General features: G+C 27.6%; 2 protein-coding genes across 2 annotated transcripts in view; one reads left to right on the top strand and one right to left on the bottom strand.

The window, feature by feature from the left end:
• Positions 1-8,261, top strand: part of LOC128953479 (LIM/homeobox protein Lhx1-like) — a 31,782-nt gene extending 23,521 nt beyond the window's left edge. Inside the window, exons 4-5 of the mRNA XM_054298961.1 lie at positions 4,153-4,342; positions 7,906-8,261. Coding sequence (XP_054154936.1) covers positions 4,153-4,342; positions 7,906-8,261 — 546 coding nt within the window. The remainder of the gene's footprint in view (positions 1-4,152; positions 4,343-7,905) is intronic.
• A 6,504-nt stretch (positions 8,262-14,765) lies between these two features.
• LOC128953568 (probable RNA-binding protein 19) overlaps positions 14,766-14,776 on the bottom strand; it is a 20,020-nt gene continuing 20,009 nt past the window's right edge. The window contains exon 6 of the mRNA XM_054299057.1: positions 14,766-14,776. This exon is cut by the window's right edge and continues 106 nt beyond it. The gene's annotated coding sequence lies outside the window, so the exon portion shown is untranslated.

Genomic DNA, 14,776 nt, shown 5'->3' with positions numbered 1-14,776 from the left:
TTTACTCTCTCTCTCTCTCTCTCTCTCTCTTCTCTCTCTCTCTCTCTCTCTCTCTCTCTCTCATAACTGACCCATACTTTTCCATCAATTGTATGTTAGGCTATATTTTAAGAGAGAAACGTTAGTTTTCAATACCACTAGTACTGTGTGTGTGTGTGTATATTCACCCAACACTGAGATTATAGTTGCAAACCGTTGTCGTAGTCATCGTCGAGTTGGTAGCCCTTAGCTCTCTCTCTCTGTGTCATTGAATAGGCTGTCAAACTGAATATATACACAACATTTATAACATATATATACAGCACACACACACATATATACCCAGTGATACTACTGATACACAATGTTTAGGTGGTATAGACATACATGTATTGCCATTGCCATTGAGTTTTTCCTCAAACTATTGACTGAATACTATATATATAGTGTAATACCTCTTATCACAAGAGAGCAGACGGCAAACTCGGCAACAAAAGCTCAGTCATCCAAACGGCACTTCCATTCAATTCATACCACACCAGACCAGTCATCTAAGAGAGAGAGAGAGAGAGAGAGAGAGAGAGAGAGAGAGAGAGAGAGAGAGAGAGAGAGAGAGAGAGAGAGAGATTGAGAGAAAGTTATGCTATTAATGATGAAAAAGTAAAATACAAATGTATTGTGTATTCTGTGTGCAAACATTACATATATTTTGTTATGTTATAGAGTGGGTGAGTGAGTGAGTGAGTAAATTGCTTAAAGAATTATATAATTTATATATATATATAAATATATTGTTTTCAATAACATATATATACGGTATATACTGTATTAATATAATATATTTTGTTTTGTTTTTTTAATTGCAAACATTTATATACATTATTATATAACATTATATATCATATATACTGTATATATATTTATATACACTGTATATATTATATATATATATATAAATGACAAGTTTTTGAAAAATGTTTGTTTGCAAAAATTTTATGCTATTTTTATTATTGATTCAGTCATTCATACATTGAATTCAATTCAACTCAATAACAACAACACAAATATGAAATTAATCAAAATTAACATTTTGAATAAAATTGCCATTTATTTTATAAAAATAAAAAATAGTTGTATATATACTGTACTTAATATATATATAAATTTATATTATGTATTTAAATTGTTTGCTATATATATATATAATACTTAAATAATATACTGTACATACAGTGTATAATATTATATATGTACTTAAATATTATATAAGATTAATGTTAAAAATGCAGGTAAAACATAAAATAAACATTGTTAAGGGTTATATATATATATATAAAGTTTATATATTATATAAATATATATATGGGGGCGGGGGTAAATAAACAGGGATATGACATGTTATATGAGAAAAGTTATATAATATAACCAGAGAGTTAAGAAATAATAATAATAATAATAATTTTTCTATTGAATTGAATAAAGAGAGAGAGAGAGAGAGAGAGAGAGAGAGAGAGAGAGAGAATAAATTAAAATAGCAAACAAATAAACAATATTTGCTAACAAAACAAGTGTATGTAGTATTATATTACACACACAAATTGATTTCAATTTTCATATTATATCATATAGTATATCATATAATGTTTATAACATACACTATAGTAGTTATACACTGTGTGTGTGTGTGTGTACTGTATATACACAACAACAACAAAAAAGTGGTATTTTTCTCAATTCAATTCAATTTTTATTTTATTTTTTCTCTCTCTATAAAAAAATTCATTTCAATTTTCTAAACTAAACTTTTGTATGTATAATACAAACACAACAGTAAAAGTATAGCTGTTATTAGGATTTTTTTTATATTATAAATATTATTATTATTATTATTAAAAAGACAGTTCAATAATGAGGTTAAAATTATTTGAATTTTTTTTATTTACAGTAAAAAAAGTGAAAAATCTTTTTCCTATTTTGTTTGTTTGTTATTTTGTTTGTTTGTTTGACTAATTGTGCATTTTTTGTTGTTGTATAGTTGTCTAATATTTTTGTTTATGTGATGACATTATATATTATTATCATTATTTTTTGTTGTTGAATAAAATTAATTGCTTAAAAATCTATATATATATATATAAGACAAATGTCTGTATATAAAAATTATATAAATTATATATACGTTTACACTATATATATGTATGTTTAAACTTTTACCACTATTATTGTTATAATAATAAATATATGGTTTATATATACTTTTATATAAATGTTTAGTGGGTGGTCATTGATATATGATATACAATATATTATATTATATATATAAATGTTTTATAATCGATGAGTGCATACCACTTGACTATAGTTTTATATATAATATATATTTCTCTCTCTCTCTCTCTCTCTCTCTTATAACTTATATATATATATATAACTATAACTTATATTTTATGTGATACTATGGTTACACAATAGATATCCAGGCGTTTTGCAAAAAAATAAATAAATAAATAAATACTATATATTAGACACTCACTCACTCATGTAGTCAATGATTTTAATGGTGCGGTTTAAGCATTAGATTACAAAGTTTTGGCCACAATTTTATTTTAGTTTTTTTTGACTACAAAATACTCGGTATATATATACCTATTGAAAGGTAGTATTTTGTGTCAATTTTATTGTGTGTTCAGTCTCAGTGATGATCTGAGCGCCGGTATGTATGAATGCCGTAGAGAGAGAGGGAGAAAGGGGGGGGGGGGGAGTGGGAGGCGATAATGATAACTGAGAGGTGCTATAAAAAACATATATATACTATTATTTTGTAGAGCAAGTGTGTGTATGTGTGTGTGTGTGTGTGTGTGTGTGTGTGTGTGTGTGTGTGTGTCGTATACTATTATTATTATTTGTTTCAGGGTCCACCAAGTCTATCATGTTTTTTTTTGTGTCCAGGGGGTGGCTGGTTGGTTGGGTTAGGTTAGGTGACCATATACTATAATTGATACTATAATATCATAGAGAGAGAGAGAGAGAGAGAGAGAGAGAGAGAGAGAGAGAGAGAGGTGTTTGTACCCGCAATAAAAAATAATATATATAACCCCACGGATAACCACAAAACAAAATGACATACCTCTACAGTAGATAAATAATATATGACTACAATATACTGTATATATATATTTATTATAATAAACACCTCCTAAATGCACACAATTCCCAACCTCCCTATCCCTTCAGCAAAAAAAAAATATAAAATAAAATAAAAACAACACTCATTTTCTGTGGTAAAACCACCAGATTTTTATGATTACATACTCACTCACACACACACACACACACACACACACACACACAGTCATAATGTTTTATTTTTGTGAAACGACTATAACTTTTTATTTTATCTCTATTATACACACACATACACACACACACACACACACACACACACACACATACATACATACATACATACATACATACATACATACATACATACATACATACATACATACATACATACATACATACATACATACATACATACATACATACATACATACATACATACACACATACACATGAGTTTAGGGTCGTGTTATTTTTCTCCCAGTATTTTATTTATAAGTTATATATATATATTTATATATATTTTTCTCTCTATCTATCTATATGTATGTTGAAAGCCCCCCCTACCCCCACCACCACTCTCCCCTACAAAATAAATGATGAGCGCACATATAGTTAAACACATAGTAGTATTAGTACAGTACATGTACTATACAATTGCCATTACAATTACATCAATCGAAAGGTTATATATTATTATTATTATTATTATATATATAAGTGTTAGTGCCCCACAAAATGGTCGGTAAAAAGTGACCCCAAATTATTGTATTATTTTATGTTTTTGAAAGAGAGAGAGAGAGAGAGAGAGAGAGAGAGAGAGCTATATTTCCTGTGAATTAAGTTATTAAGGAGGCGGACACATAAATCTGTGTATTATATATATATATATATATATACATAACTTATATAATATCATATATTATATATACATACGTTTATCATTGCGCGCCTATTCATATGCTGCCTGTTGAGTCTATTTTATTATTATTATTATATTTATTACCCCCAAAAAAATATWTATATGTAATAATTTTGTTATTATTTTAGGTATGGTTTCAAAACCGCCGGAGCAAAGAGCGCCGTATGAAACAGCTGAGCACAATGGGTGCCCGGCGACACTTTTTCCGCAGTCCCCGTCGGGCAATGCGACCGCTGAGGCCAGGGTTGTCGCCCGACGGACTGGAAGATTCACCCGAAATGATGGGCGGACCTAACAATGGTTTCGGTTATTTTTCAGGTAATTGTTTGTTTTGTTGGTTGAATTCATGTATATTATATACATATAGATATATATATAGTTTTTTTTGGTTGGTAGTAGTATTAGATTTTTTTTCGGGACGGGGGGGGGGTTTATCGATGGTGGGGGAAGTGGTAGGGATATCCTCCTCCCTTCCCCCCCCCAATTTCTCGCCTCAATTGTTTTTTTGTGTGATTTCTTCAAACATACCGGTAGTATATATATATATAATAGGAGGGCTCTTGAGATACATAAGTGCCGGTGTTGTTGTGTGTGTGTTTGTACTGTATGAGTGAATAAAGTATTATAACTTTATATATTGTATATACAGTATTAAGGGGACGACATGTATGTATAGTAGGTATTGAAAGCAACAACAAAAAAAATTGCTCTTTTCATATGATATTCAAGAGTTTTCTTGAATTTATATATAAAACTTTTTTATTATTATTTAAATATATATATAAAAAAAAAATCACAAACATTTCACTTAACAATAGCATATATATGCCGTATATATGTATATATTGTTTGAATTGAGTGGTCGGGCCATTGAGGACACACACACATACACAATAAGATCATAAGAAATTTGAGAGAAACAGTGTAACAACACGAGAGAGAGAGAGAGAGAGAGAGAGAGAGAGAGAGAGAGAGAGAGAGAGAGAGAGAGAGAGAGAGAGAGAGAGAGAGAGAGAGAGAGAGAGAGAGAGAGAGAGAGAAAGAGATTGTATTGAGTGGTCCATTGATTCAATGAATGACTTGAATGAACCACACATTTAAATACATAATATTTAGTGAATAGTTTATATATATATATATATGTATATATATATAGTGTATATTTAATGTTGTATATAAATATTACCCGGCTATTGTATTGTGTTGTATATAGCGAGGAATAGGAGGCAAATCATATACAGTAYACACAATTGTTGCATACAATTGCAATCACATACACACACACACACACACACACACACACACACACACACATACAGACAATACCCCCAAAAACATTGATAGCCTCTTATAGATGCTGAGAGAGAGAGAGAGAGAGAGCAAAAAACGGCTTACGTTTTTCTGCTGGGATATCATTGAATTTCAATTGTGTATTGAATTAATTGTTTGAGTCAATGGCCAGGCAATGAGCGGCAGTTTTTTGAGAGAGCGGCTCTCACTGATGGTGTGTATGTATAGATGTATGGATGTATGTATGGATGTGTGTGTGTGTGTGTGTGTGTGTTGTGAACGACAATCTCCTATTATCTAAAAGAGGTTGTGTCTGAGATTTTCCGAGTAAATCCCTTTCATAATCTATACCCTAATCCGACCACCAGTGCCTAAACACTGGCTGCTGAGGCTTGAATCCCAATATACATCCCTCTATATCCTAGTGTATATGTGTGTGAGTGTTATGTGTTGTTTGTGTGTGTGTGTGATCCTATGGTGGCATACATTTCATACTAAAACTTTGAATATCCTAAATAATCATTGAAAGAGAGAGAGAGAGAGAGAGAGAGAGAGAGAGAGAGAGAGAGAGAGAGAGAGAGAGAGAGARAGAGAGAGAGAGAGAGAAAGAGAGAAAGAGAGAGAGAGAGAGAGAAAGAGAGAGAGAAAGAGAAAGAGAGAGAGAAAGAGAGAGAGAGAAAGAGAGAGAGAGAAAGAGAGAGAGAAAGAGAGAGAGATTGTAAGGGTTTTTCGCTACTCCTAACACTAAAGCCTATCATTTGCTACTTTCGTTGAAAACCAAACCATTTGTGCATTTGTTTAACACTCACTCACTCACACATACTGTACATACAGTACATATCAATACCCTTATAGTAAACCTTATCGTTAATACTTTCAATTCAATACATTTTAATACATTGTCTCTCTATTATTATTATTATTATTATTATTATAATACTTTATTTTACACATACTGAGTATATATTGTATTTTGAATATATTGTTAGTGCATATGTGTGTGTGTGTGTGTGTGATCCCCATCGATATGTTTAGGATATTAAGCAAAAATGTTTATACAAAGTTTAGCATAATTTAGTTATTTATTAGTCACATACACACACACACATACCATACATACTGTACATACAATATATATTATTAATACATACATTACTACTACTGTATTGTATATGATTTCCTAATTAACAAAAAATTCAAGTTATGACTACCATTACTACTACATAAGCAAAATTTTCTCTCTCTCTCTCTCTCTCTCTCTCTCTCTCTCTCTCTCTCTCTCTCTCTCTCTCTCTCTCTCTCTYTCTCTCTCACTCACTCACTCTTTCTATGAAATGTATCGATAGATATAAAAAAAATGTTGTATTTTTTTGTTGTTGATAGGAATGCCTATGAATTTGTTAGTCAATTGTGTAGTGCGAGGAGTAAAATGTATGTTCATTACGGTGTTGTTGTTGTTGAAAGTCGTTTAGGTTTTTACTAAAGTATAGTACAGTATGTATGTGTCTATCGATTAGTTGGTGTATGTGTGTGTGTGTATGTATGTGTGTGTGTGTGTRTGTGTGTGTATGTGTGTGTATGTGTGTGTATGTGTGTGTGTGTGTGTGTGTGTGTATGTGTGTGTATGTGTGTGTGTGTGTGTGTGTGTTTGAGATGACTATATGTTATTTAGGTTACAATCAAATTCAATGGCTTTCCTTTGCCTGTTGTTGTTGTTGTTGTTGGCTTTGATGGCCAACACACACACACACACACACACACACACACACACACACACACACACACACACACACACACACACAATACTACTGTACTATAAAACCCAAACAACACAAAACTCAAATGTATGACTAGTTTTTCGCCAACAAAACTATTTTCTCTCTCATATAATATATTATATATATATATATATATATATATATATATATATAGAGAGAAAAGTGTAATCTCTTTCTCACTCACTCATTGCCAATGGTCTGTATGTATGTGCTGTAAGCTGACTGTTCTCYCTCTCTCTCTCTCTCTCTCTCTCTCTCTCTCTCTCTCWTTCAATGGCACTGTTGTCTCCAATGATCCATTCCGAGGCATCGATTTTCGATTTTGCCTCCAAGTGCTACACACATACACACACATTCACATAACACAATAGACAATTGCTTCAACATAACATAAACTATATATATATATATATATATATATATATATATATATATATATATATATATATATATATATATATATATATAAATTTTATATCACATATATATATATACTGTCTCTCTGTATATAACTAATCGTACAGGGTCATTGAGCCTAGCATTTCACATTTTGATATATATATATAGTATATTGGTACATATATATATATATATACATGTATATACCGGTAGTCCATATCGATCATACATAGACATACCAATGTGTTTGAATCACTACTACCACTACTACCAGTGTGTGTGTGTGTGTGTATCAAAATATATACATACAATAGGAATAGCCTTTTAAAAACATAAAATATATATATTTTCACACCAAAAAAAACAAAATAATTTCAATATTTAATTTTAATTTTTATATATTATATATTATAGACTCGAGTAATCCGAGCGAATTTCAATACGGCATTCCTCAGCAGCCGCATACCGGGCCCATGGATCAGGGTTTCTACGATTTTTTCCCCCGCCAACAAGGTCCCCCGGCCCATGCACCCGACGGTCTGGTACCGGCATTTATGGGCGACCCCACACATCTCGGCCATCCGCAGGCGCTGACAGCCGACGGTGCGCCGCAATTCCTACATACAGGTGTCGTCGGCGGCGCCGACAACCAAACTGTACCGACCGGCGGACATACCGCTCAAATGATTACACAACAACACCAACAACAACAACAACAGCACACACCGGGGATGGCCTCTAATAATATTGACGGCGCTCTTCACTATTGAATACAACACTGAAAAAAAAAATAAAATACTAAATCATATAATTATATCTGTAATATATATTTATATATTGAATATATAATTATTATTATTTGTCGCAAAATTTTTTTTCTCTATTATTATTATTATTCTCTCTTTCTCTCTCTCTCTCTCTCTTTTCAATTGTATTTTTGTTATATATATATATATAGTATTATTATTATTATATAACTAACTCACCCTTTCATATGACTACTACTACTACTACTACTACATCCACCATAAGAGTTGTCTACAACAAAAAAATTAATACCAAAAAAAAATAGTTGTCTTTTTTTAGGTGACAAACAATACCAACAAAAACAACAACAAAAATTGCTAAAGATTTGTGTGTCAATCACAATCACACCAATTGCTTAGTTATTATTTTTGTGTGTCATATATATATATAATAATTTTTTTTTTGGTAAATCAAACGATACATAAATATTTTGTTTCCCCGTTTAAAAAAAACCAAAATTCATTGACATTATTAGATAAAATTTTTATAAAATTATTATTATTATTATTGATACTACAATCACTACTATATATATATTTTTTTAAATATCTATATTAGTAATATTGATAGTAATAATAATAATAATAATGATATTTTTTTGTTGCATTTCCTATAAGTGAGAAACTATTGATAGTATATTATAAATGGTTTAAAAAATACAAACAAAATTAATTTTTAATGTCTATGAGTTTTTGAGCACATTGTTATTTTACAGTACATATTATTATTTTTTGTTTAAATAAAATTTATTGAGATTATTATAATACACTAAAAATATGAGATTAAAAATATTTAAAACATAATTTTTTTGGTGACAAAAAAAAAATATTGTATACAACTATGTAATTTAATTGCTAATGAAATTGTTGTTATTATATATAATTATTATTATTATAATAGATAACTAATTAATAAATCGAGAGGTGTGAGCCCACCCCCAACCCCTCCCCCCCAAAAAAACTATTATTAGTATTATTATTATTATAATAAGTTTATTGTAAATAGTTATTATTATTATTATTATTATTCTATTATATTATTATTATATAAATTATTTGTAAATATTTTTAAACATATATATAAAAAAATCTTTTAATAATAATAATAATAATTAAACTAAAACTAAAACAACTTTCCTAAAAATAATAATAATAATAATATTAAATACTAATAATAATGTATAAAAAACACACAAACAAATAAATTGTTGTTTTTAAGTGATCACTCGTTTAAATAATAAAATTAAAAATTAATAATTAAAAAATAATTATTGATAAATATATTGTGAAGAATTTAAAAATGAAATATTATTATATTATTGAATAAAAAAATTTAATAAATAAATTTAATAATAAATTTCTCAAAAAACAAATAACTAAATAAATAAATAAATATTGTTTTGTTTTAATTATTTGTGAGTTTTTTATTTTTCTAATATAATATACAATATATGATATATATATATATATCCATAAAATCATCAAATTATTTCAATACACCGAAACATAATACTGTATAATAAACTTTTAGTTGAATTCATTTATTTTTTATTTATTTATTTATTTACTATAAGTTTGTTGTTAACTGATGATTGTCTCATAAAATATATATATATATATAAATACAGTACTATATAATAGTATAGTATATATATACTGTATATCCTGATAGTAGTAGTAATATTTGCTATCAATTTATGAAATCAAATATTAATGAATCACATGAAACACATACACATAGAAAAAGTAGGTTAAAGTTTGTGACATTATATCGATATATCTTCAAAAAATACAGTATACTTACTGTGTGTATATATATATGAGATCAACAACAATAAAGGACATCAAAAAGGATATTAAAAATGTTTATTATATATATATATATATATATATATGTATTTTGAAATATTACAGCTAAAAATTTTTATGTAAAATATACAATAAGATACTGTATATCATATATAATATAGTTGAATAATATAGTAGTATTTTATTTTATATATGTATGTTATGTATGATCTTATGTAGTATTATATTGAATATTATATATACTTTATATATGTGTGTGTTTTAGTCAATATTGGATACAACATAATACACAATCAGACATAAAATATATTCAGTACTATAAACACTATTTATGTGTCTATTTTAGCAAAATGTTTTTGAGAGAAAGAGAGAGAGAGAGAGAGAGAGGAATAAAACATTGATATAGTTTTATATATAATATAAAGCACTCATTAAATGAAACGATCATTTCGTTTGTGTTCAGAGAGAGAGAGAGAGAGAGAGAAAGAGAGAAAACTTTGTGTATAATACAGTATATAACAACAAAATCAAGTAAAATGAAAATCTAATATTAAGGCCCAATATATATATATATATATATACTAACCATACATATAACTGAATCACTGAACTCCTAATATCATCTCAACAACAACACAAACGACTGGTAATAACTGTGCCATTGTTGGTGTATATATACTATATATATATGTGTGTATATATATGTGTGTGTGTGTGTATCTATTATTGTAGAGTATATATACAGTTTGATATATATTATTATATAATACAAGTATAGTACACAGTATATACAATACTACTATACAATTGAATGATGTAATATAACATTTGGTATATATATATATATATATTGTTAGCTAACTGTTCACTTGAAACAAAAGTCAATCAATGGTAACGACATGTGCTTTGGAAATGAACAGCAAATATATATATAAGAGAGAGAGAGAGAGAGAGAGAGAGAGAGAGAGAGAGAGAGAGAGAGAGAGAGAGAGAGAGAGAGAGAGAGAGAGAGAGAGAGAGTAGAAAACGAGAAAAAAATAAATGAAAAGAAAGAGAGAAAAAGAAAGAGAGAGAAAAGTGAGAAAAATAGTCATAAATTTTAAACTTCATTAAGAAAATAAATGCCTCTCTTTTTTTGTGCTACACTTTCCTCTAAAACTTTGCTATAATCTACTGCTATATAATAATAATAATAATAATAATAATAATAATAATAATAATAATACTGTAGTGTATTAACACTGAAAATTGTAAGCAACGAAAAAAAATTATACACTAATTTTAATTCGTTCATTAAGTGTAAGTAATCTATTATTTTAGTTATTTTTTTTGTATGTTTGAAAACTTATAAAACTTATTAACACTTTCTCTCTCTCTCTCTCTCTCTCTCTCTCTCTCTCTCTCTCTCTCTCTCTCTCTCTCTCTCTCTCTATCGTTGATGAGATTCAATTTGATATATATATATATATATATATATATATATATATATATATAAAGTTTATATTCAGTATATAATCTAAATTATACACATTATATATATATATATATATATATATATATATATATATATATATATATATATATATATATATATATTAAATTATATACTGTATATATATCATGGATGAAAAATTAAATGCATAGATAGATCAATGTAAACCAAAAATAAAAGTGTTTTTAATTTTTTTGTGTGAAAAATTTTATCAATTAATTATTATCATCAAAAATTTTGTTTATTATATAAATAGGATAATTTTTGTTATAATTATATTAATATATACTACTAGTATAGAGGATGATTAATTTTTTAATTCAAATATTTTTATACCTATCAAACACCGTTTACACAAAATAATAATAATTGCTATAAATATATATCAATATATAAATATATTTAAAAAATAGCCACTAATTAAGTGTCAATAATTTATTAATATATATTGTATATACAGTATATAGTTGAGTGCAAACAAACTACACAACAAAATATTATAGATTTAAAAATTATTTATTTATTTATCTTAAATACAAAAAAAAAATTATTTTTCAAACAAACAAAAAAATTTAGTGATAATTTTAATTTTCTTTATTTTTTAAAGTGAATCTATTAAATGAAAAAAATAAAATAATATCATAATATACTGTTAATACATATAAAAATATATTACTTAAAACAAAAAGTAAGTATAAGTTTTTTTTTTAAAGTGTTTGTGTGTTTAAGTAAAGTAAGTGATTGACTGACTGACTGACAGACCATATAAAATGTATGGGAAACTGATAACAACAACTACTACTACTACTATAGTATCACTACTACTACTATCACTAAGTAATACCTGAAGTATTATATATATATATATATTTTGTTTGATAATAATATGCGCGACACACGATAGTAGTGGCATTTAAGTGGATATACTATATATATTATATATATATATATATATATATATATATATATATATATATATATATATTTGATAATACAGAGAGACATACATGAGTTTTATCTGATTGTGAGTCCTATTTAAAAATATATATACACACACACACACACACTCCGGTGCTACTGATCTGACTGTGAGTAGTAGTGTTGGAAACGCCGGGTATTAATATACTGTATATACAGTATATATATATATATACGTACCGTCAGATCAGTGATCAGATAAGCGAGTGATCAGTTGACGTGACGGTGCCATTCATTGAATGTACAGATATTGTGATATATATATATATATATATATATATATATATATATAGAGAGAGAGAGAGAGAGAGAGAGAGAGAGAGAGAGAGAGAGAGAGAGAGAGAGACTATAAATGTAAGTATCGTTTTAATCAAAACCAGTGGTCAGAGATAAAGAGAGAGAGAGAGAGAGAGAGAGAGAGAGARAGARAGAGAGAGAGAGAGAGAGAGAGAGAGAGATATGCACATCAACTGCGATGACATGCAATCCCTTCAAATGACATGACAGCTCATAATAACCCGACATAAACATACAATTTTGTAGATAATAGACACTCAAAAAAAAAAAAAATTTAAGTCGGGTTCCCATAAACACCACCAAACAATAATACTAGTATTACAACACAACAACACATAAGTATAATACCAGTCCTAACTACTGTACTATAAACACACTACTAATGTATTCATCAAAATGCGTTATTTTTATTGATTACATTACATAATAATAATACCAAACAAAAGCCAACATATATTTTTAGTACATTATATATATATATATCTGTATAATACAGTACTGTGTATTTAAATTACATGTATATATCACTAGATTATAYATATATATACTGTATATACAGTATATGTTTTTTTACAATATAAGTATGAAAATGTGTTTATGTTTATATTTCATGAAATTATTTATTTTATTTTTTGTTGAATATATGTTTTTTATGTGTAATTTGTCTCTTATTATTATTTATTATTATTATTTTGTGTTTTAACATAAAAAAATAAGATATATTTTTTTTGATTTAAAAAAAATAACAGAATCAATAATAAATACCAACAATATATATATATATACATTTACAGTAAAATAATAATAATAATAATAATAATAATATTTATGATTAAAAAAAACTAACCGTTGAGTTATTATTATTATTATTATTATTTTCAATCATTAAAAACCATCAAATGTTGTGTTTAAAGTCATCTCTCTCTCTCTCTCTCTCTCTCTCTCTCTCTCTCTCTCTCTCTCTATGACTGACTGTCTGTATATATATATATATTTGACGAAACAAAAAAAAATTAAAAAAACATTACATATTTCTATTTCCATTAAAATTTTGAAAAACAACATTTTTATTTTTCCAGTAAAATATTATATATATAAACAGTATATATATATTGTATATAACTTTATACAGAAATTTGAATTTATATGAAATATATATATAAACTGACTGTGCGAGTGGTCGGTCGGTCGGTCGGTCGATAGGTATGGGGTATTGTGGGTATGGGCTATGAAATATACATATATATACATATATATAACATGTAATATACCCTAAATTATTACCACAAAAAAAATTATTACTATCGCTGAGGATTTGATTGTCAGCCACTGCTGTGGTAAAGACGTGGTGGTGAAGACAGTTGTTGTTGAAGATGAAGAAGAAGAGCCCCTCTTTTATTTAAAACACATCATCGCATGTCTTCAGACACAACAACGACAAGACATCAATAGACACGCAAACACTTCTTCATCAATATATATATATATATAATAAAACAGTTTTTTATGATTTTTTGTTGTTGTTGTTGTTGACGATTACAGATACAGTTTATGACCTGTCGATGGGGTGTATGCTTTGGTTTTTCATATTTTATTTTATTTTAACATTTGTTAATAGGTTAGAGACGCCAGGCTATCATCGGTTTGTATATTTGTTGGTTGGTTAGGGTGTGTGTGTGTGTGTGTGATGGGGGGCTAACATAGTCAGGCTAAATGAGCGCACATAATGTCATTTATATATATATATATATCATGTATATCAATATAGGTATGTATGATGATGAGGACAGGTATTTAAATAGCTCTTAAATAGTATATATATATATATATATATATGATTGGCAATAATGTATTTTTTATTTTATTTATTTTTTATGATGAAAACTAATAATAATAATAATAT

The sequence above is a fragment of the Oppia nitens genome, unplaced genomic scaffold (genome assembly GCF_028296485.1).
Source record: "Oppia nitens isolate AA-2021 unplaced genomic scaffold, nextdenovo-longstitch-racon4-pilon3 scaffold22_pilon_pilon_pilon, whole genome shotgun sequence".
Classification (NCBI taxonomy): domain Eukaryota; kingdom Metazoa; phylum Arthropoda; class Arachnida; order Sarcoptiformes; family Oppiidae; genus Oppia; species Oppia nitens.
Note: the sequence above shows the minus strand (reverse complement) of the source record. Positions and strands in the feature narration are given on the sequence as shown.